The sequence below is a fragment of the Pleurodeles waltl genome, chromosome 7 (genome assembly GCF_031143425.1).
Source record: "Pleurodeles waltl isolate 20211129_DDA chromosome 7, aPleWal1.hap1.20221129, whole genome shotgun sequence".
Taxonomy (NCBI): domain Eukaryota; kingdom Metazoa; phylum Chordata; class Amphibia; order Caudata; family Salamandridae; genus Pleurodeles; species Pleurodeles waltl.
The window spans coordinates 998,338,874-998,362,726 of record NC_090446.1 but is presented as its reverse complement, the minus strand read 5'-3'; the positions used below and the strand labels follow the sequence as shown (position 1 = coordinate 998,362,726).

General features: G+C 44.1%; 1 protein-coding gene across 2 annotated transcripts in view; it reads right to left on the bottom strand.

Moving 5' to 3' along the window:
- Positions 1-23,853, bottom strand: part of SLC39A11 (solute carrier family 39 member 11) — a 1,676,832-nt gene that overhangs the window by 5,744 nt on the left and 1,647,235 nt on the right. For both annotated transcript variants that reach the window (XM_069199826.1, XM_069199827.1), the window contains exon 8: positions 17,158-17,256. In XM_069199826.1, coding sequence (XP_069055927.1) covers positions 17,158-17,256 — 99 coding nt within the window. The remainder of the gene's footprint in view (positions 1-17,157; positions 17,257-23,853) is intronic.

Genomic DNA, 23,853 nt, shown 5'->3' with positions numbered 1-23,853 from the left:
GGAGTGACCCCTTTGGCAAGGGTCGCTCCTCTGGGGGGCAATTTTTAATTAGGCCGATCTGCCCCAAGAGGGGTGTGGGGGCGGGCAGAACCCACTAGACACCAGAGATCCATTTTTTGTTTACTTTTTTTTACATGTGGGGAGCAACCCGTCGCTACCCTGGGGGCAAATTGTTTTTAGGCCATTTCTGCCCCCCTTGGGGGCAGATCGGCCTATTTTTATTACGCCGATCTGCCCCCACTGGGGCAGAAACCACTAGACACCAGGGATTTTTTTTGTGCCAATTTCACGCAAGGGGAGCTACCCCTTTGGTAAGGGTCACTCCCCGGGGGGGGGGGAGGGCAGCAAATTTATTTTAGGTCATTTCTGCCCACCTTGGGGGCAGATCGGACTATTTTGATTAGGCCAATCAGCCCCCATGGGGGGCAGAAACCACTAGGCACCAGGGATTTTTTTTTTTTTTTAATACAGATGGGGAGCGACCCCTTAGGCAAGGGTCACTCCCCTGGGGAGCAAATTAATTTTAGCCCATTTCTGCCCCCCTTCAGGACAGATCAGCCTATTCCTATTAGGGGGCAGAAACCACTTAGGCACCAGGGATAGGTGTGAGTTTTGTTTGGGGGGGGGGCAGCCCCTTGGGTAAGGGTCGCTCCCGATGGGGCACATTACTATTGGCCATTTATGCCACCCCTTGGGTACAGATTGTCCTATTTTTGTAAGGCCCATCTGTCCCATGATCCACTCCCTCAGGGAGGGGGGCAGAAAGCTTACTAGATTGCAGGGAATTAAAAAAAAAAAAAAAAATTGTCGGCTGGTGGCTACCAACCAGTATGGGCATGGTTATGCCCCCACCCGAAATGAAGGGGGTAACAGTCTTTCAGCTCTCCCCCGCACACTAAAAGATCTCATCCCAACGGCAAGCAAGAGGATATTTGATTATTTTGGGTTTTGGTTTCACATTTGGGCCATGAGAGCTTGTCTAACTCTCAAAATCGTCCCACTTGGAATGGTGAGGGCTGTACTTTTTGGTGTTTGGGACGCTGCCATGTAGAAAAATCAATGAGACCTAGACACATCTGAAAACTAAACATCTGGGTGAGTCTACGGTGGTGTGCTTCACATGCACCCCATACCACTTTCTTACCCACAATGCCCTGCAAACCACCAACTTTGCTTGAAATCACTAATTTTTCCCACATTTTTGTGATGGAACCTTCCGGAATCTGCAGGAATCCACAAAATTCCTACCACCCAGCATTGTCACATCTATAACAATAAAAGTTCTGCCCTACTTGTCAGCCTAAATTTTTTTTTTCCAAACTGCCATTTTGGACCTGCTTTGGTTCCCCCTCGATTACGACATGTTTTTAGCTCTTCCCTGTCACAGGCACTTGGCCCACCTGCACAAGTGAGGTATCATTTTTATCGGGAGACTGAGGGAAACATTGGTTGGCAGGAAATTTGTGCCGGTACAGTGATCCCACACAGAAATGTGGAAAATTTGATTTTTTTAGCTACATTTGAGGTTTGCTGAGCATTCTGGGTAAGAAAACACTTGGGGATCGACACAAGTCACACCTTCCTGGACTCCTTGCATGTCGAGTTTTCAGAAATGTCTGGGTTTGGTAGGTTTCCGAGATGGCTGCTGACCCCAGGACCAAAAACGCAGGTGTCACCGCAAAAACAGGTAGTTTTGTATTTGCTAATTTTGTTGAAGTGTTCAGGTAGTGTTTTGGGGCATTTCCTGCCGCGGGCACTAAGCCTACCCACACAAGTGAGGTACCATTTTTATTGGAAGACCTGGGGGAATGCTGGGTGTAAGGAAGTTTGTGGCTGCACTCAGTTTCCAGAACTTTTCAGCACCGAAATGTGTGGAAAAAGTGTATTTTTGCCACATTTTGAGGTTTGCTAAGGATTTTGGGTAACAGAACCTGATGAAAGCGCCACAAGTTACCCCATCCAGGGTCTCCCTAGGCGTCCCGATTTAAAGAAATGCACAGGTTTGGTAGGTTTTCTTAGGTGCCGGCTGAGCTAGAGACCAAAATCCACATCAGGCACTTCCCAAAAACACGTCAGTTGTTAATGAAAACATTTGCTGTGTCCATGTTATGTTTTGGGGCGTTTTCTATCGAAGGCACTAGGCCTACCAACACAAGTGAGGTACCATTTTATTGGGAGCCTTGGGGGAATGCTGGGTGGAAGGAAATTTGTGGCTCCTCTCAGATTCCAGAACTTTCTATCACCAAAATGTGAGGAGAAAGTGTTTTTTTTGCCAAATTTTGAGGTTTGCAAAGGATTCTGGGTAAAAGAACCTGTTGACATTGCCACAAGTTACCCCATCCTAGCTTACCCTAGGTGTTTAGTTTTAAAAAATGCACAGGTTTGGTAGGTTTTCCTAGGTGCCGGCTGAGCAAGAGACCTAAATCCACAGCTAGGCACTTTCAAAAAAACATGTCAGTTGTTAATGTAAACATTTGATGTGTCTGTGTTGCGTTTTGGGGCGTTTCCTGCCGCGGGCACTAGGCCTACCAACACAAGTGAGGCACCATTTTTATCGGGAGACTTGGGGAAATGCTGGGTGGAAGAAAATTTGTGGCTCCTCTCAGATTCCAGAACTTTGTATCACCGAAATGTGAGGAGAAAGTGTTTTTATGCCAACTTCTGAGGTTGCAAAGGATTCTGTGTAACAGAAACTGGTGAGAGCCCCACCCCATTCTGAATTCCCCTTGGTGTCTAGTTTTCAAAAATGTTTAGGTTTGCTTGGTTTCCCTAGGTGCCGGCTGAGCTAGAGGCCAAAATCCACAGCTAATCACTTTCCAAAAAACACTTTAGATTTCAATGTAAAAATGCGATGTGTCCATGTTGCGTTCCCTGTTGCGGGCATTAGGCTTACCCACACAAGTGAGGTCGAATTTTTATTGGGAGACTTGGGGGAACACAGAATAAAAGAACACATGTTATTGCCCCTTGTCTTTCTATACATTTTTTCCTTCCAAATGTAAGACAGTGTGTAAAAAAGACGTATATTTCAGAAATGCCCTGTGATTCACACCCTAATATGGGGACCCTGGAATTCAGAGATGTTCAAATAACCATTGCTTCTCAAAACCTTATCTTGTGCCCATTTTGGAAATACAAAGGTTTCCTTGATACCTATTTTTCACTCTTTATATTTCACCAAATGAATTGCTGTATACACAGTATAAAATGAAAACCCATTGCAAGGTGCAGCTCCTTTATTGGCTCTGTGTACACTAGGGTTCTTGATGAACCTACAAGCTCTGAATATCCCTGCAACCAGAAGAGTCCAGCAGACGTAATAGTATATTGCGTTCAAAAATCTGCCAGAGCTGGAAAAAGTTATAGAAGAAAATGTGGACAGAAATGGCTCTTTTTTTCACCTCAATTACAATATTTTTTTTATTTTAGCTGTTACTTTCTGTAGGAAACCTTGAAGGATCTACACAGGTGACCTTGCTGAATTCAGAATTTTGTCTAGTTTTCAGAAATGTTTAGCTGTCCAGGATCTAGCATTGGTTTCACATCCATTTCTGTCACTAGCTGGAAGAAGGCTAAAAGCACAAAAAAATAGTAAAAATGGGGTATGTCCCAGTAAAATGCCAAAATTGTGTTGAAAATTGGGTTTTATGATTCAAGTCTGCCTGTTCCTGAAAGCTGGTGATTTTAGCACTGCAAACCATGTGTTAGTGCCATCTTCAGGGACAAAAACACAAGCTTTCTTCTGCAGACCTTTTTTCCCATTTTTTTTTTTTAAACAAAATTTTAGCTGTAGTTTGGTCTCCTCCAGGGGAATACACAAATTTTGGGTACCTCTAGATTCCCTAGGATGTTGGGAAAAAAGGTCACAAATTTGGCGTGGGTAGCTTATGTGGACAAAAGGTTATGAGGGCCCCAAATAGCCCAAAAAAGGCCTGGCACCTGAGGGGGAAAAGGTTTGGCAGCGAAGGGGTTTAGAAACAAGCATTTCCCTTAAAGGAGTCCCATATCACTGGTACGATTGTTGCCTTCAATTCTGCTACTTCAGCTTTACTATCAATCCTACTTAGCCAAAGAATGCCAACAGTGCTAACATGCACACTAGATATTGTACTATTAGCACTACTTTTATTACTACTAGTAGTAGGGGTACTCCATGTACAACCAACATTACTATCAGCAGAGGTACACAAAAATATCCTACTAGAAATACGACCGTCACCACTGGTGCTAAGTCTTTTACCACACCTGCTACTGGTACCACAGCAGGTCCTACTATAAGTGCCACTACACTCAGTATATCAAACAATACGGTTTATTTATTTATTTACAAATCTTCCAAGATGCACATGCCACCTTGAGATCCTTCTGAGAAGGGCCATGTGTAGGCAGTCATGAGAAACGTTAAAGCCTAAAAGAACTTAAGTTAAAGCCTAAAGGAACTTAGGATCAATTGAAGCTACGTTGGATAATGTTAGTTGCCTTGAGCATTTCCTAACAAAATATGTACTTTGTGCTCTCAAGTTTGGGTTCTGGAATTCCACAGCCTGGAGCCCTGGACACTAAAGAATCTACCACTGTCACTCAAGCGCTTAAACTTTGTCAAGGGATCAGGAGCGCTAAGCGGAAGCGCCGGCTCCTGGCCTGCGGAATCTTGGCCCCCTGTAGTCTCGATGTATAGTGACAAGTAGTTTAAAGCTGATCCTTGCCCCCACTTGAGCTGGTAGTGAGCTGTTAATGCTGTTTAACGTGATTTGGCACTTCGGTTGACGGAAGGATATTCAAATTTTGCCGTCCGTAAGTGAGTTTCTTTGAAAGCCTAGATTGAAGATCCATGTAGTCACGGTATGCGTGGAAAGAACAAATGACCTTTAAAACATGTATGTTCTGTTCTGCCTCAGTCACAGGCACTTGCGACAGGTGAACTGTGAACCGCAAAGGCTGCTAAGAAAGTACGCAACTTCTTTGAAAAAGTCCCAACATGATTGTTAATGCGTTCCGTAACGTAAGGACTGAAGTTTGCAACACAGGTTAAAATACATTTCCTCCATCCCCTGGTACTCTTAATTATGAGAGCAATAAGCCCATCTGGTTTGAAGCTAAGAGGTCTGTCTGGCCTTCCCCGCGTGGTAAACTGATCTCTTTCTGCCCGAAGGCGCTCACTGCAGAGGATTCTCAATTCTTGGCATGCCTCTGGAGGGACGCAGGGCACGCACAGCCTGCACGAACACTTCACCTGCAACCAGCTTCCTGCCAGGTCAGGTCTAAATGCGCAGGGCTTCACATGGCAGCCGCGGGCGTCGGCGCTTCCCGGAGACCGCGTGGGGGAACCGGAAATACGGTTCAGAGTTTAAGTGTCTTTCAAACTTAAGACACTGTGCTAACGGGGGAGTAAAATATATGTCACACTATGTGCTCTTCCGTGAACTGGGACTTGGAGGTCATTCATATGTAGGTACTTCAAAGCCAGCCACACGCATGAGTTATATACACAGCGGCGCAACCCGGTGTTAATCACATTCACTCATTCTCATAATCAGAGTATTACTTCTGCTTCATCAGCAGAAACCGTAATGTAACGAATTTGATAAATCTCCATCAGCAACACTCAAAGTTGTTGTGACTATTTAGCTGACCAGCGGGTAAATAGTGAATTTTCTTTGGCATTTACCCGGCTACTGGCTAACTCCTAGCTGGCTGAATAGCACACAGTATGCATAATTTGGCAAATATCTATGCAAATAGCAGAGAAATGTCACTATTTCGCACACTGCCACCTAAACAGCTGAAATTATGTATCGTTATGCCTAGCACAGGTTTCAAGAACCACTTATTACCAGGTAGGACTACACACAGGGTAAGAAAACAATTGTCATCCATCTCTTTATGCGGATTAGTGTTAAAACTGGTTTCAATGCAATCTGCACGAAAACAGCACATAAATGTCCCAACAGCCATTGAAGAGAATATGTGAATGTTTCCAAGTTAATTTGGAAGATGAGGCACAGAACACCACTCTATTACACAAAGTACCAAGAAACGTCTGGGTGGTCAGCTAAAAATTAACTGTATATTGTGCATGACTGATGTGTGGTGTATGTGGGAAGGCAGTTTCGCTCAGATAAGGGCTGCTGAGTGGGGATAAGCACAGCTAGTCCACATCAAGGGTGCACATCTTCTGCAAGTGCAGCCTCCCAGGCTGGATACAGGGGATTGGTCTCAGCAGCTGCAGTCTCTGGACCAAATCTCCAATGGTGTAACAAAGGGCTCTGCGGTACGGTGAGCTCTGACATGAGGGTGCGGGGGGGGCCTCAACACAGTACCCTGGCCTGGGAGCCCCTCAGTGAGTTGGGGGGGGGGGGGGGGGGAGGAGGGGAGGGGACTCAATGTACTTTGCAGGGGGCCTCCTCAAGTTTTCTTACACCACTGACAATGCATGTTGATCTTCACAGTTGTGGCCTCCCAGAATGCGTCTGCATCAGTTGTGACAATGGCTCCTCTTGCATGGCTGCCTCCATTCAAATCAAGAAGTGGCACACCAGTCTCTTGGTATATGGTATGAATGCTAGCAAACACAAGATTGCTCTTTAGTAAAATGTCCTGGTACACTATGGAAACCACTCAGGGAAAGTAGGTGACAACTCACAAAATGGGTCGGCACCTGCCTTTGCTCTCTTTGACAGGCTAGCTTCTTCTGGGTGTTTTTCATGCTGGAAATATTTTGCGCTTTTCCTTCTGTAAAGTCTCTCCTCCTGCAGGGCCAGGCATTTTCCTTCTCTCTCAGAGAAGTCAGTCAGGCAAGCAGGCTTCTATGTACTAGGCAGACCGTACATCTGGGAGACTATGTAGCAAGCAGACACCACCCTACTCACACAACAGTCTCCGAATAGTATGCATGGCACTCCCTCCCTGACCAATAAGAACCTAGAACTTAAACAAAGTGGGGTGATTTGTACCCCTCTGACAAGTGTTGAAGACGGTCCATCCCAACAACAGTCTTATCTGGTAAAGGCAACACCAGAGTGAGGTATTTCAGGTAGATCATAATGTGAGATGGAACCTAAAAGCAGACACCACAAACAGCTTTGGTGAGACAACCCAGAATTAGATTATTGCTGCGGACTCTTGTTGGGGGATACAGCAGTGTCTGTAAGATGGAGTGAGAATGTCAACCCAGGCTAAACAAGGAACAACGTAGCAGACCAAGGTATTCAGCAAGCAAACTGCCTTTCCTGGAGCTATTCGTCAGTGATGGGGGGAGGGCAGAAGAGAAGGGAAAGGAGCCAGGTTTTAAAGAAAATAGGGTTAGTGCAGTTTTTATAGCTTATCACCCAAGCAGAATCCTGGGGATATTTGGTTCATCCCCTCTGGATGGAACTCCAGCAATAAGGAATCAGAATGTTTGGGCCTTCCCTGATCCTCTAGGAACACCGACCTATGTAAAGAGATTTCAGACTAGGGAACAAGGAAGCATGAATAATATTTGTTTACAAGAGGAATCTCCTAATATAAGCCAGATATCACCACTGCATCTGTTTTCTCTCAGGTAGGAATGGCCAAGAAAATAAAAGGAGGTTATTCTTAAGGGGGTAAGAGGAGCATTCACACTAAACTCCAAGATGACCACTGCCTCTCCTTCCTCTCAAGACAGGGAAGAAACTCCTAAGAAAGTATAAGTAGGGAACGCCCCTGATCCACCTGGCCTCTTGGTCTGTACTTCTTAGCATTATCCTTTTGGCTTGGATCATTCTGGTCACCCTGGCCTTGTTCCTTGCCCTTATGGTCTTTCTGGCATTGCACCCACTAGTCCAGGTCCTCTTGATCTTTATTTGGGTCGTTCTGAGCCATCTTATTTTGATCCTGGTCCTCCTGGCCATCTGTCTCCAGTTCCCTCGGTCTTCTTGGCTCTGGCTGTCTTGGTCATCTTGGTTTTCTTCATCCTGGTCCAGCTATCCCAAAACTGGCCTTTGGATACTTGTTTCTGGTCCAGGGAGGACCTTGCTTGGCAGTTTGGGCTAGACTGTTGCCATGGGGAGCAGGGTCAAGACTGATTTACACATGGCTGGGTCCACACTGGAATGGGGGTGAACAAAAAACAATAGATTTAAGCACAGATCTGTGACTGGGGTGAATGTTTGAAATTGTTCAGCATCCTGTCCATCATCTGTTCTTTTTGAATTTGTCACCCCAAGGTTCCATTCATTTTGCATTACTTGGTTGTCTGGGCCTTGGTCCTGGGTTCCTGGACCCCCTTTCAATCCTAGGTCTGTTCCTGGTGCTCTTGGCCATAATCCTTGTATTGCTTCTTGTCTGCTCCTGGGTGTCCTGGCACTTGTCCTCTTGGTACTGCCCACTTGTTTTCCTAGCTTATTCTGATCCCCTTGTCTCACTGGCCACAGTCCTCAAGCCCCTGATCTTCCTACTCCTACTGGGTCTGGTCTTAAATCTCCTGGCCTTGGTCCTCCTATTCCTTGCCTTTGAGGTTATACACCAGTTTGCCATGGTCTCCCTGGTTCTGGTCCTCCAGAGTCTGTGCAACCTCTTACTAGTCCTTTGGCCTGGTCATCCTGGTTCTGATATTCCTTGCCCTGATAGTTCTTTTCCTACTCAATCCGGTCTTCCTGCTCCCAGTTCTCCATGGTCAGGTCCTACAAAGCCTCATCATTTTAATCCTGGACCTCCTGGCCACCATGTCCAGTCCCCTTGGTCTTCCTAACTCTGTTGTACATTCCTACATCTGATCCTCCTCACCCTAATACTGGAGCCAGAGATGTTGTTCTACTTGGTATCCCAGTTCCTGGCTCCTTAGGCCCTGTTAATTGTGGCCTTCTCAGCCCTACTTCCAGTCCTCCTGGACACTATTGTTTTAGTTCACCTGGTCCTCCTTGGGCCCTTGGTCCTAGTGCCCTGGTCTTTCTAGTCCTTGTCCTGCTTACAGAGATCTCCTAATCTTACTGATCATTGGCCTCCAGGCCCTGATCTTTATTGTCAGCTTTAGGTGATTTTCCTAATTTTTAGACTGACAGAGATATTAAAATACCGGCCATGCCGCTGTAATACTGACCTGGTGCAACCCTACACAGATACCACCTGCCTCTCTGCTTGTTGCTGCTTGTCGGCTGCTATAATGTTGCCTAGTCTGAAAAATCAAGCATGCACAATCACCCTTAAAAGGAACCCCACAACTAGCACAAGGCCTTTCTTAAGGGGCACAATATGAGCCTAGACCTCAAAAAGCATCAAACGAAGTATCATGAACATTTAAAAAATAATGCATACTCATGAGGCGGGTTTAAACTGGGCCAGTTTTATTCTGGTATGATATGTATTTTAATGTCCTGCCTGTACACAAATCTGTAAAATCACATAAATCTGGAATTTCCCCTTATCAGCACATACTTGAAACAGTAAATGTTAGAAGACAAGGCTTTTAAAAGGGTTCTACAGCTGTTTTAATGACCTTGGGCTGAAATGTACAAAGACAGAAAGGCCATTTTAAAAGGAATAGAGGCGATTTCATATAAAGTTGTACTTGGGAATCATGTTCGGGCTTTGCAGATCCTTAAGTGAACCGAAGGCTGAATTTTCCTCTGAGAAAGGTGGCAATCTTACTCATGTGTGAAGAAAACATGTATGTAGCATGCATTAAAAACATACTAATTATTCTTTGCAGAATGCCAAATACTCTAGAGTGCAGCACAAACAATCTATGTGCCACATCCTAAAGCTTCCGAAAATATAGTTTGATATCTACATTTAAATCATTATATTAGCATACATTTATTAAATCAAAATTGATTTTCCTGTTTTAATTTCTAGATAGCCTAGATTAATTTATGCACTTCCCTTTGTACATACGTGTGTACATTTATATAGCACTTACATTTAAATGCTTTACTCACTTTCCTGAACAGCCATTTCAAGATGGCCCCCACCCCCTTGCCATTGTCGGAGGTCTCTTTTTTACCTCTTGTCCAGTTTAATAATATCTCTATTAGGATGTTTATCTAGATGCTGGTCAAATAGTATATGATCTATAATTTTTTAGTTTGTGGCCGGATATACAGTGAAATTTCAAGTATTTAGCCAACCACTGACTTACTAGCAAAGATTATTTACTGTTTTGCCTGTCGCTGATTGAATAGCAGAGATTACGAACTATTTGTCCGGTGGACGGATAAATAGCCATTTCTTCCTGCAATACCGCAAGCAACCACCGTCAGAAACACTTAATGCAAAACCAATCAGCACCACTCAATGCATGTGCATCAGCAATACTTCAATCAATAACCATTAGAAACGTTCAAAGCAATAATCATAAAAAGTATCCAAATATAATTCTTAAGCAATAACTGACACAATAAGCAGCAGCATTACTCACTATAACCAATCATTTAAAACAATAAAAATCCCAAATACTTGATGATAAACCCATCCAAGCCAATACTTTTAGCAATACACAACAATAATATTTGAAGTAATGGCTACAAGCAATACTTAACAAGGACAGGTAACATTTTTGATGCATTAGGGTAGTCATGGTGAGGCCACACACTGAAAATAGCCGAAAGACACTAAGACAGAAAGGCAAATTCGCAGCACTGATGGATAAGTTGGATTAATTGTCTTCTAGTTGTTTGTGTATCGATGCATTTGAAGCACAAAGCAATTTTGTCACCTAGGACCATATGTACAAACACATTTTCCCACTGACACAGAATGGGAAAAACCCTTTGATACACCTGGCCCCTAGTCTGCTAATACATCTTGCTTCTACTGCCAATGCAATATTGAAAATCTTGAGGAGCACGATTACTTTTCACAACAGAATAAGTACTTGTAATTTGTTCTGTCTATGATAAGGAAAACCAAGCATGTACTCCTTAGATCCGCACAACGGACTCTTAGGTTTTGTACACCATTTAAATACGTTAGTTTGAAAGTTAAACTTTAAATGGTGACTTTAAACGTTAGCACAGTTAAACAGTACTTTAGTTCTTTCAAGTGCTTCAACATCACATGTTGGGGATTAAATATTTTTGTTAGTTTAAATTCAAGAGAAAACAATTGGATTTGCACAGCATATGTTTTCGGGAGGGATCTACCAACTATCATGTAAATAACTATATTTAATTCATGAAATGTGACAAAAAATATAATTATAAGGTAACAGAGAAGGGAGATGAAACCAAGACCTCCTCCACCACAACATGCTCATCACCTAGCAGCTAGCCTAGCCTACAAGCAAAGTCATACATCTGTTATTTCACCTGCTATGAGACAACACACCCACGTAGCTCTCAGACGTCTCCAGTGGCTGAAAAAGATCTGTTGTCATCACTTTTAAGTAGTTGAAGGTGGTCTACTGGAATGATCTCAAACATAAATGTATTGTGGAGATTTGGGCATAAACATTCCCTGAACTCCTTGGTGAGGTATTCCAGAAATGGTGCCTAGTCAGATTCAAAATCATTCCATCCAGCGCATTCTTCCCCATACTAAGAAGCTCCCAGAGGTGATACAATAATGTCCTATTCTCAGGAGCCTAGATTTGAAGTGACCATCTGCCTGGCGGCTCACAGAGTGAAGGGCATTTGTTTGCCTCTAAGAGGATATTAGGAAAATGTCAGTTTGGGGGACTCACTATTGTGTATGCAGGGGAATCCGGATTTAAGTATTAAACATTTTATCTATGATGCTTAGCACCACTGTCTGTAAGAATATAGCTTGCAGCAGTGTCAAACAAGATCGAGAACTGTCCCTGTGGCTCTGCCCCCTCCCCAACACGTCAGATCTAGCAGAGTCCCATTTGTGGAGCTTAACTGGGGTGTACTGCCAGTGCAACTCTAATCTGACCAAAGTCTCCTTCACTGTGAAGCGTCTAACAGTGTTGTTTAATAGAATGTATATTATCGTCCATACCTGCTCTGAGAAAGCACCACCAACCTCCATTTCTAACAATAATAAGATCAATATCTCTCACATTCAGGGAGGACATACATTCTTTTAAGAGCCTCAAATCACCTTATACTGTTTAGGTCCAAGAGCTTCCCTCTTTTTGGGCAACCATGCACAAAACGTTAAGGAAATGTTTTCATGCAAGGCAAGGGTGAAGTCTGGATTACTTGTAATGGGTGACAGTGGGATCAGTAACGTTGCAAAGCACTGTTTTCTTAAAAACGTGCCCCAGACATTAACCAGGGCATGTCTGATAGATGAGGGGTACCATTACCAGCAGTGGTGCCTCTTCTCCATAGAATATTCCAAATGTGTACCCAGCCCAGTCAATAAAGCACCATGAGTTTCAGACTCTGTATTTTCTATTCCACAAGGTATTGCTGTTGGATAACCTGAAAATATCTAATTAGAAAACCCTTGTCCCCTCATCTTTGGGGCTTCATCAGGAAGCAACTTGTATACCGGGATGTGTGTCTACCCATACAAACTCATTGATCATCTGCGTCAGTAGGGGTTGGAGTATATGGAGTGGTATTACCAGAAAAAATAACAAAATCTAATGCGACATTGTCATTTCTATAGCTACCTCACCCCCAAATCATGACAAATCTTTCCCTGCCGCATGTTTACTTCTTTATGGAGTGCAATTAGCTCGTACTGCTTAATCATCTATAGGTGTAATTGTGACCCCCTGATAAGTGATTGAGTTTTTGGACCCCAGGTTTGGAAAGACAATTTGCAAGGTATTTGTTCTTTTGGGATTACTATGTTAAAAATATGAGACTGTTTAGGAATTACGTTAAATTCTGACAGCTAACTCAAGTGCCTCCATTAAGGATGGTATTGACTGGAAAAGGTCTAAAATAGTAATCATTATGTTGTCAACATACAGCGTCACTTTAGAGTTGTTACCACCTATTTTATCCCCTTTATGTCTTCATTCCTGCACACCCAGTCCATCGAGGGCTCCATGGCAAACACGAATAGTCAGGAAGGGGCGTGCCTTTGCAGTTACTCTACTAATGGAAAACGGTGTGGGGAGGAGTAATCGCTATTGACGCTTACTGAGACTCAGAGTGACGTATAACCTGTCAAATATCAAGTTTTTAATATACGGGCCAATGCTGAATGTGTCTAGAGCGTCTTATGAAGGAACCGTCAGTCCTCACCATCAGACACTTCCTCAGGGTCAAGAGAGATCAATAAAGCCTGGTTATAGAGTCTCTGCATATTTTCAAGGATTTATAGGATTTTACTAGTGTTGTCACTGTATTCTCTTTCATATATAAAGCCCAAATGATCTGGGCCAACCAGACCAGGTAGCATCAGTTCCAGTCTTGTAGCTAATATGCCCATAAAGAGTTTTGCATAAAGGTTCAGGTGGGAAATCTGTGAGTCAAGTTTCTGTCCTGTTTGGAAATGGACATTATTGCCACCTCCCTCATTGAGGGAGCAATGATTCCGAAGTTTACAGAGGAATTGAAGAGTCTAGCTACAACAGGAGGAAGGACCTAGAAGAGTTTTATCATACTGAGCCGTGTAGCCCAGTGCCTTGGCTGACTCGAGACTAGGTATGTGCTTGATCATCTCCTCCACTTTAATAGACGGTTCTAGATGGGCCCCTTTGTCTGCTACTAGTTCCTGATCTGCAGATGTTTCTAGCTAGGAGCTAATTCTCTCAGGCGATGTCTTGTCTGCACTATATAGATTAATAGAGAAGGTGCCAAGTGTGGAAGTTATTTCCTTGTCATCACTTACAGCCAAGCACCTCCCATCTTATAGCTGTGCTATCATTTATTTTGCCCTTTTAGTCCTAAGTTTGTATTTCAGCATTTGTATTGCTTTGTCATTCCCAGGGTAATAGTTCCCTCTGAGGAGTAGTTTATACTCCACTTTATCAAGAGCAAGTGTTCTGACGTGCACCCGAATCACTTAAAGCTTTCACCAAAGTCAAGGTCAGCCTGTCCTGCACCTTGCTAACAAGTTTCTTTGTGATTTGGGCGCATGGCCAGGAGCCCGAGCAAGATGGCTGCACTGTAGTGCAGCTCTGCAGGCTGAGAGCCAGAATCCTATCATCATCCTCGCACCCCACCATCTACAATACCGTTAAACGCAGAATACGAGGTGTCCATAATGCTGGAACACGGCGTAGGCGATAAGTTTTACCTACAACCACAATTTCCTTGACTAATTGGCTACACCTGCTGGACCACTCACGAGGCGTGGGAATTCAAGATGGCAGTGGTGCGATGACTTGCCTTGCAACTGCTGCCTGCTCTGTGGTGCTGCTGGGCTTAGGGGGACCTCATGGACAGCATGAGAGGGACAGAGTGGCCTCCGGTGCTGCTGCTGCGGTTCCTGAGTGCTACTGCGCTGTGATGCCCATAACAGCCAGGCAAGCAACTGCATCTCAGAACTGGCCAAAGTGGCCGTATTGACTGCTCTGCAAGCGCACTCACATCCTGCACCCCACTAGCGCAAGCGGGTGCCTGCCGCCTGTGAGTACTTAGCAGCTCCTCCGGGGATAACGAAAAGGAGTGCAGCAACTACAGGGCCTGGACCATAAAGGTGAGCCGTGCTGCCTCTAGTACCTGCAACTCTGTATTGGGCAAGTAATCCTGCTGCACATCACGCAGGGGCTTACAGAACTTCCCCATTGTCGTGGTGCCTGGGTCCCCTGTCTCTGAATGCAAAAGCGGCTGGAAAGCGGAATCTTGATAAAGGGAAACCCATTCTGATGCAAGAGGCTGCCAACTCTGCAAATGGCCTAACCACGGAGGGTGACTGTGCAAGCCTCTACCCATTGGTGCCCTGCAGCAGTTGTGCTAATTACCTGTGCCACTGGAAACAACTGCCTGCTGCTCAGCACAGGATAAATTACCAACATGAGGGACACATTAGATAGATACATCACCGCAGTGGCAGCAGTGGCCGTGGCTTGCACCACAAGACCACAAACATTGCCCGGCTCCCACCCCCCTGGCAAAAGGACCATATCTATAGTGCCAAGATGGTGCGGGTGGCTTCCCCTGTTGACTGAGGTTAGTAGATCCAAACTTTCACCCTACTTCCAGCACATTCATCAACCAACTGTCAAGCCTTGCACTACCCTTTCATATCACCATGGGCTGTGCGATGGTACTATGAACCTGACGATTAGACTGCATCTATTACTGACACACTACAACCACCCGGGAAGCTCAAGTGGTTAGTGAAGGGGTTCAAGGGGACCCCCATAAACAGCATGCAGCCCCTGGCTCTCCCAATGGGGAAAGTGGACAAATCTCAATTGCGCCTCATATTTGAGGCCCACCGCACCACCAGAACCCCACATATGGGTTCTTAGGACCCAGAAATATCTGCTCCGGATCCCACACCTTCGGCCCTAGACGCTACACTCCTCATCATACAATAGAGCCTACAATCAATTGATGGGAAAATAGATACCTTGAACATATGTATGGATGGTCTGACCACGAAACCAGACAAACAAACGGTGCGGATCGCAGAAGCAGAACAACGCATTTTCACAACAGAAGACAAAATGCATGTGATGGACAAATGTCTGAACACAGAAAAATACAACATTCCCCTTTATGTGAGTCTGACGACAAGACCCCCCAAGTCAGGTGGCTCGGTGACATTCGTACTAGCAGGTCACAGGTGAAGAAGGATCTTTGCCTTGTCAACAAGAATGTCTTTGGGGATGGCTTTCTCTTCTGTCAGCACTTCTTTACTCTTTGCCAGATCAGGCATTGAGGCTGCTGAGCATCGATGGTGGGATCCTCTTCGGTTGCAGCATGTCTCATTATGGATACACCCTTTACTACAGTCCTGGTAACTTGAAATTTCTCTTCCGACTCTGCCAACTAAAGATGATCCTACCCAACCCAATAGTTCCCTTAATCAGAGACAGCAATAATGGGTGACGTCCTCATTTAGCACCGTCAGGCTCATTCTCCAGCCAGCAGGACAGAGGAGGTAGAAGGTCGCACCCCTACTCTATTATAGTGATGAGAGAGGAGCCGGGATAGGCTGTCATATTTGCAGAAGGAAGAAGCTTGTTGGGGGTCAGTTTCTGTAATCCTAGAGCACTGAGGGCACTTGCCAAACCTAGAGTACCAGAGTGAAATGGGGAAGTTGGGAAGTAGCTTTTTGTGTGAATGGCTGGGTGTAGCCTATAAAAGTGAGAATTGAGAATACAGTGAGAGTTTTTAAGTGGACAGTAGAACCGCTAGACTCTAATAGTTGCTCTCACCTGATAAGCCCTTCAGCCAAAATAAAAAGAGGGTTTTCCGAATTTATATTTTCGGTTTCAAGATCCTGATTAACTCTTAATGACAGTTACTCATTTTTGCTGTTTTTCTTCCCCAAGTCCCATGTAGGTTGCTATGATAATTTGTTACCCATGTTCATTCAGAATTTCTCCGGGCTGAACGTTATTCAGTTTCTCCATACAAAATATGTTATGTTGCTCTTTGAACAATCTGAGTTTTAACAATGCCTGGGCCAAACACTGAATATGCAGAATGCGCTACTTCCACTCCCACCCTGAGTCCTGTGAAGCGACTCCTGTTGGAGCACTGTTCCTCATTTGCACATTTGGAAGCCAAGGAGATCTACTTTCCCATCAGACTAGGACCCGGAAGAAGAGCGGCATCAGTCTGTGGCCTGTCCACTCTAGGTCATGGGACTAACGTTTTGAGACCAATTTTAACCTGTGCCATTCCGTTTTGGATACTTTTCAGATCTCATTGTCCCTGTTGGAATCAAAATGTTTCCTTCTGCACCACATTTGCTCCTACAGACAAAGGAACATATTACTCAGTGACAATCCTGTCACAACTTTATGTTCCTTTACCCAGTGATCTCACCCTTTATATTTTGGCCATGTTTTTTCTTTATTGTACATATACCATTTGAGAAATACGTTATGGAGAAAATGTTACATTGATTAGTAACTCGAAGTAAACGTTTCACAGTGTTCAATGAAAAGTGTTGCTTTTTGGTGATGTTGGCAGCAAGCGCAGGCACCAATGGATTAATCTCACAACAAATACAACAAGGGATTATTTTCAAAACTTTAGCTATATTAATAACATTGTGAGTAGAAAACATTGGAAATACCACAACTGGAAATAGAATCACTGCCTGGACCAGCGAAAAACATGAAGGACAACATGGGGAAGGAGCCTCTCTTACCAGAATGCACGCCACACTGAAAATCCAGCTCCTCGCAGAGGAAGGCTGACTGCAAGACCTTCTGGGAAATTTTGAATTCCAATCCCAATTGCTAAATTTCTGTAAAACAAAAAAAGAAAAATAACTAAGAAATGTAATTCTCGAAGGGCAGGAACATTTTGGTTAGATTGCCTTTTGTTTCTTTACATTGTTGCACGGAAGGTAATCACAGTTCCTGTCTCGTCTCACTCCTTATAATGCATTAGGAGACTATCACAGTGCAGTTACTGGAGTCCTGTCATTGTCAGTCATAGGATGTGATCCTGCCAAAGATAGGGGTATGTCGAGATTGAGGGTGGGGGTCTCATATTGAAGCACCTTTCATAAGAAATCCAGAGACAGTTAGCTGTAAGAGGCCTGCCGAAGCGGGAAGCGGGCTAACATTGTGAGCCTTCCCTTACCCTGAGAACAGCAGATGCCAAGGACCACTCTGAACAAGGGAGGGGAACCGGCACCAACTACAAAACCCTCCCCGCCATCTATACTCGCACTTACCAACATTTGTTGTTATCCAGGATCCTCTCTGTCCAAAGCCTTGCTACATAAACAGAGAAAGAATAAAAAATGTGAACTCCCAGGTAGCCACGACCTAAGTTTATAAAGGGAAGAATGGATTAGACTAGGAAAACCCCAACCAGGGAGAAATCAGCATTTTCCTTTGAAGGAGGGAGAAAATATACAACAGCCAATCCTTGTAAATGAGAGGAGGCGCAGAAAGAATCCTATCAACTGGAAAAGAAAGATCTCTAAAAAAAAAAAAATAGAGGTCAAACTTTTTCACTGGGTCTTTGTCTGTTATTTCTCTTTCATCCGATGACCTAAGAAGACTAGACGATTTTCGGCTGTCTCAAAAACTGCATGCCTCATGCAGTAAAGAGTCATCAGGAATAAATAAATGAAACCTTAAATGGGTAAAACGTACATTGTCAGGGGTGACTTAACTACCTGAAGAAATTCTTCAACAATATCTCTTAAGGGCGTGCTCCCTCTATCTACACTAGGTTTTAGAAGGGGGTCTGAGGGACCAGTATTGAAGCCCTCCAAATTAAAATGGTGCACCTGTTACACAGCCTTTTAGAAGGACAGAAACTGATTCACAAATCAGTGTCAGATGATCAATAGCTTCTTCTGCAAACTATAATGCATCTTAAACACAGCATATTGTCACCGTAAAAAGACTAACCACTGCCTTCCCTTTGGCCTGCACCAATCCAGCTATACATAAACAGCAATTACTAAAGCATATTAGGTGTTCTCCTTCTCCAATTATGGAAAGGTTGAGGAGCAAGCAGACTGTCCCCCGAACATGGAACATCTATAAGCAGGAAAGCTCCAGAGAGAGTACTGCCAGTCAGTCCAGCCGGAATGACCCCATACAATACAGTGAAGAAGGTGCTTTTATAAAGAGTGAGACTGTGTTCTTAGCATTACTGGATGCCAGCCCGATCTGGGAAACTCAGGCCAGATGGCAACCACAGGCTCTGTATTAGACAGTAAAGATTACTCGTGTTAGATGGACGAGACCAGATAAAAGTTCAATGAAAAAGATGTACAACAGATTTACGTGGAACAATCCACTGAATCCCTGCCTTATAACATGCGGCTACTAATTTAATATCATCATGGGATTAAACTCACTGAAGCTGTAGAAATGACCAGTGCATATTACCCAGCCCACAAAACAAAGTCTTCAACCACTACCACTAGCACCCACTTACAAATGTTTGACTAAAGGACCAGCAAAAAAAGAGCATTTAAGATTTAAGTAGATGTAAAAACCAAAGTCAACCCATACCATCTCCTTCTATCTTGGGTTCACAATGCTATGTTTGGTTTCACACAGCACCTGGAGAAAGAAGCATCAGTAGGCACCAACCTTATCTAGTAAAATAAATATTTACTCTGTGTACCAACAAGTCAAGAAATAGCATGCCTCAAACAGTGATATTAGGTTGGCAAGAAAAGAGTTCCTAACAATCAGTATTTTATATTCCATCTTTGCCAGTGTTGGTTAATTTAGGTTCGAAATTTCCATATCTGGCGGATATTTTGGCAGCTCAAATAAATTCCTCCTCTGACCATAGGTGGACTCATGCTCCTTTGATATAGGTGTCCATACATTCTCAAAAAGAAAAGGAACCGAAAAGTAAAGCCCACAATACAAGAGAAAAGAGACAATGACATGTTCGGAATAATCAATCCTTGCCAGGAATTAGTTCAATATATGTTGCATTGCTGAGAAAGAAGATCTAAAACTTGTTTTGTACTTTTGCAGTTTTGTCTGAAAATATGCCAGTGAAAATGACAGTTAGGGGGTGATTCTGATTCTGGCGGGCGGCGGAGGCCGCCCGCCAGAATTCCGCCCCCAATATACCGCTCCGCGGTCAGAAGACCGCGGAGGGTATTATGAGTTTTTCCCTGGGCTGGCGGGCGGTCTCCAAAAGACCGCCCGCCAGCCCAGGGAAAAACTCCCTTCCCACGAGGATGCCGGCTCGTAATCGAGCCGGCGGAGTGGGAAGGTGCGACGGGTGCAGTGGCACCCGTCGCGTATTTCAGTGTCTGCAAGGCAGACACTGAAATACTTTGCGGGGCCCTCTTACGGGGGCCCCTGCCGTGCCCATGCCATTGGCATGGGCACGGCACGGGCCCCCAGGGGCCCCGCGACCCCCCCTACCGCCATCCTGTTCATGGCGGCTTTCCCGCCATGAACAGGATGGCGGTAGGGGGGGTCAGAATCCCCTCGGCGGCGCAGCGAGCTGCGCCGCCTTGGAGGATTCTTAGGGGCAGCGGAAAACCGGCGGGAGACCGCCGGTTTTCCTGCACTGACCGTGGCCAAAGCGCCGCGGTCAGAATGCCCTGCGGGGCACCGCCGGCCTGTCGGCGGTGCTCCCGCCGACCCTGGCCCCGGCGGTCTAAGACCGCCGGGGTCAGAATGACCCCCTTAGTGTCCCTAATGATGGTACAGTGACTGATTGACCTATATCGAAGGTTGATACCACCCCTGGCATGGAAGCAGCCTGAGTTCTCTACACCAATTTGTCTGTGACGAAAGTGGTGTAGGGAGCATGCACGCAGAGCAACTCATCTTGACACCAGGGTATATCTCTCTGGCAGAGATGACATACTACTAAATAGGAGCAACATCTTGCGTCAACTGTCACATATACTCACACAATCACTTGATGCCAGGTTACATATTAAGTGTACAATTTATCTTGAATTAAGATCATCTGCAACACAAAGACACAGTGGTTACTTGGCGTTAAACAGAAACATCTGACTCAGTGCTCAGACATCATAACACATTCACTTAGGGGGTATCAGGCTGCGACGAAAAGAACATGAAAAATAATCTTAAAGTCTTAATGTCTGGCGTTAATACAACATAAAAATAGTACCCATCTAATTTAGATCACTACTTAAATCAGCACAAGGCAGTTACAAACAACTCCTAACATCCAGGCCCTCAGGTTCAATCTGTCTAGATTCAGACAGTAAAAGGCACAGCTAGATCGACAGACCAAGGCTGGAGCTAGCTCACTACAAACCAAAGGGTATCAGGTTTATCATCCAGCACTAAATAAAAAAAACTGACGTCCATCAGCAGGCCTTGTACTATATATTACAACCACTTGACTGACAAATATTACACCCATAAATTGCTCCATCTTGACAACACAACTTTTTTCCATCCTGATTGTAAATATCTAATTAAATCATCATTTAGAAGATGACAGAAAGATAGCATTCGACTTCCTAGAAGAAATTAAAGACATTACTTGGGTGTTCAGGGCACGAGATGGTCATAGCCCGGAACTTCAACTTACATTCATTAGACAAACCTAAGCTTACACATCCCTTAGACCCGGAAGATCTGTCCAATACCAATAATATAGTTACTGACAAGATCAGCAATATTTTTCAATCATTTGATCTAGACTTCCTAACCAACTAAGAAACCTCCACTTGACCTCTAAACCACACATACAATTCTCAGGGGAAAAATCACTAAGATAGACTATACTTTCATCTCACAAAATCTTTTCTCCGTGTGAAACTCCTTCCAGATAATTAATCTTATGGAAAGCACCTGTTTTCCTGTATATTCAAGCTACAACTTCTGAAGTCAAAAAAGAGAGGAACTCGCCAATGTGAGGAATCCAGTGCCATCTGCATCCATGCGTAGAATAAAATGGAGCTCTGTGCACCTTGATTATGTAACTGCATAAGATAAAAAAAAGAACCAAGAGGCTGCTGGACTGCCTTGCAGAGTCTACCTGAATCCTTAGCCATGTGGCTTAAGATAATCAAATGTCTACATGAATATCTGTAGGGAGCAAATTTTACAGACTCTTCTTTCAAATGGAGAACACTCAACTCTTGGTTTAAGCCCAGGCTAAAAGCAATAAAGACTGAGATTTGCAGAACTGACAAAACACAACAAGAAAATTGACTATATGCCTTACAACATTGCTTTCCTTGCTAATCTAAAAAACCTCAACCATAAACAGCTGTGGCAAGAAAGGAGAAAAACACAACGATGAATAGGGACTCGATCTATACAGCCTCCTAAAACAAAAAGACAAAGCCACGTTCTGGCAGCTGGTAAAGAACTTAGATACCTAAAAGGGGTAACATGGAAAGTCTACTAACATGGACTAAACATATTAAGCATTTTTACTGTTTTCAAGAAGTCTTTCCAGTTACTACAGAAAATGTTCTGGAGCAGCATTCAAAAGAGGGAGAAGATTCTAAGTTATGGACTTATTTAGTGTGATTAGTTCTAATTCTGGAATGGCTGTATGGTAATATGTATTCTTTAGTGAGATGCTGTGGAAGTGGCATTATAAGACTTAATGCATAATGCTAGCCTCCAATCTTGTAATTCAATTTCCAACCCTATTCTGGAATTCCACAACTATAAGTCCATGAATGTGCAACTATATAGTTGATTTGTATAATATATTAATCGCCTGAGTGGGTACCCATATGTGTGTGTTTACAGTGTGTACTTCATGAACTTCATAGGTATGTGATACGCTGATTGAGTCATAGCCTGCTTGTTCCCTGCCTGATAATGATGGAATAAGGCATCACCTTCAAGTCTCTAGAGCAGTGTTTTTCAACCTTTTTTGGGCAAAGGCACACTTGTTTCATGAAAAAAATCACGAGGCACACCACCATTAGAAAATGTTAAAAAATTTAAGTCTGTGCCTATATTGACTATATATAAAGTAATTCTCTTGAATAGGAATCAAATAAACACAAATAAAGTATTTTATAATTACTTTATTATGAAATAGTAAGTAAACAGAAATATGAAAAATTATAAAATACTTTATTCAGTGCGCAACCTGGGCCTGTTTGGCTGAACACAAAGCTGATATTCTGGCTGGAATCGAAGAAAGACACACACGTAGCTCTTCGTCAACAGCTCTCAGTCTCTCTCTGTATTTAGTTTTTATAGCAATCATGCTTGAAAAGCTCATCTCACACAGATATGTAGTGGAAAATGGGAGCAATGTCAAAATAGCTTTGTTTGCCAGAAGGGGGAACTCCTTGGCAGTATCCAACCAAAAACTGTCCAAAGGTAGATCAGCAAATCTTAGCTTGAAACCACGATTTTGTCTCAGTTCAGTTAGTTCCTCCTGCTCCTGTAAAGTCATGTCCTTTCCACCAACTGATGCTAAGCTTTAAGGGTCCCTAACCCAGTCAAGGCATTCAGTGGAGACTGAAGAGAAATAAAATGACAACTTCTCCTCGAGAGTTTTTAAATGTTTAACTATTATCTCACACAGTGCAGCAGGGTGAACACCTTGCCATTGCTTGGTGAGTGTGAACATTTCAAGATTGCCACTTTCCACGTGTTGATGCCAGAGTTGCACCGACCATGGCTGCAGCTCCATCGGTTAAAAAAAACCTGCATAAGTGCTGAGGAACCCAACATCTGGAACGTTCTAGATGCGTCGCGAGACACTTTTCCAAACAGAACTGTTCAGAGGGTGTTTTTTAGAAGGGACAAGCACGGGATGTCTACCAAGGAGCGCGAGACAGATGACGTCAGTGTCATCCCATGGACATCAGATGCCCCAGGCCAAAGCGTCGCCAAACTTTATTTTCCTCAGGACATCTGAATGCAGGAAAGAGGCTGCCATGAGCACACGCGATGCATTACGAAAACCAAAATAGAGAATTAAATTAACCCTTAGCCGCTAAAGGAAATAAAAAAAGGGGAAGATTACATGTTTGAGCAGCTCCCCTCTAGACCCGTTCTAAAGTTATCCGGAAAAGTGGTATTCATTTAGTCCTAAAGAATTTCGAGCCAACGCGCTTCCCTTCTCCGTAGCTTTCCCACCATGACTAGAATTTCAAAGGCGTCAGTTCTGAAAATGAGATGAAACTGCAAATAACAAGTTACTTAAACAGACGCGTCCCCTTGGTTTAGTGCTTCGAGGCCCGCCTTTAGGCGCCGCCCGCTTGTCGGGGCTGAGGACAACAACTGTCTGTCTCCTCAGAGCCTTGAGGGGTCCAGTCCCGTGGGAGTGGAGCCCCCCTTCAGATGAACAGCCCAGGCCAGCGCTGGCCCCGCAGCTGGAATAGGACATCCCTTTGTTCGACCGAGGGAGGCGCCTAGAAGCAAAGACCCTCTGGCCCGGA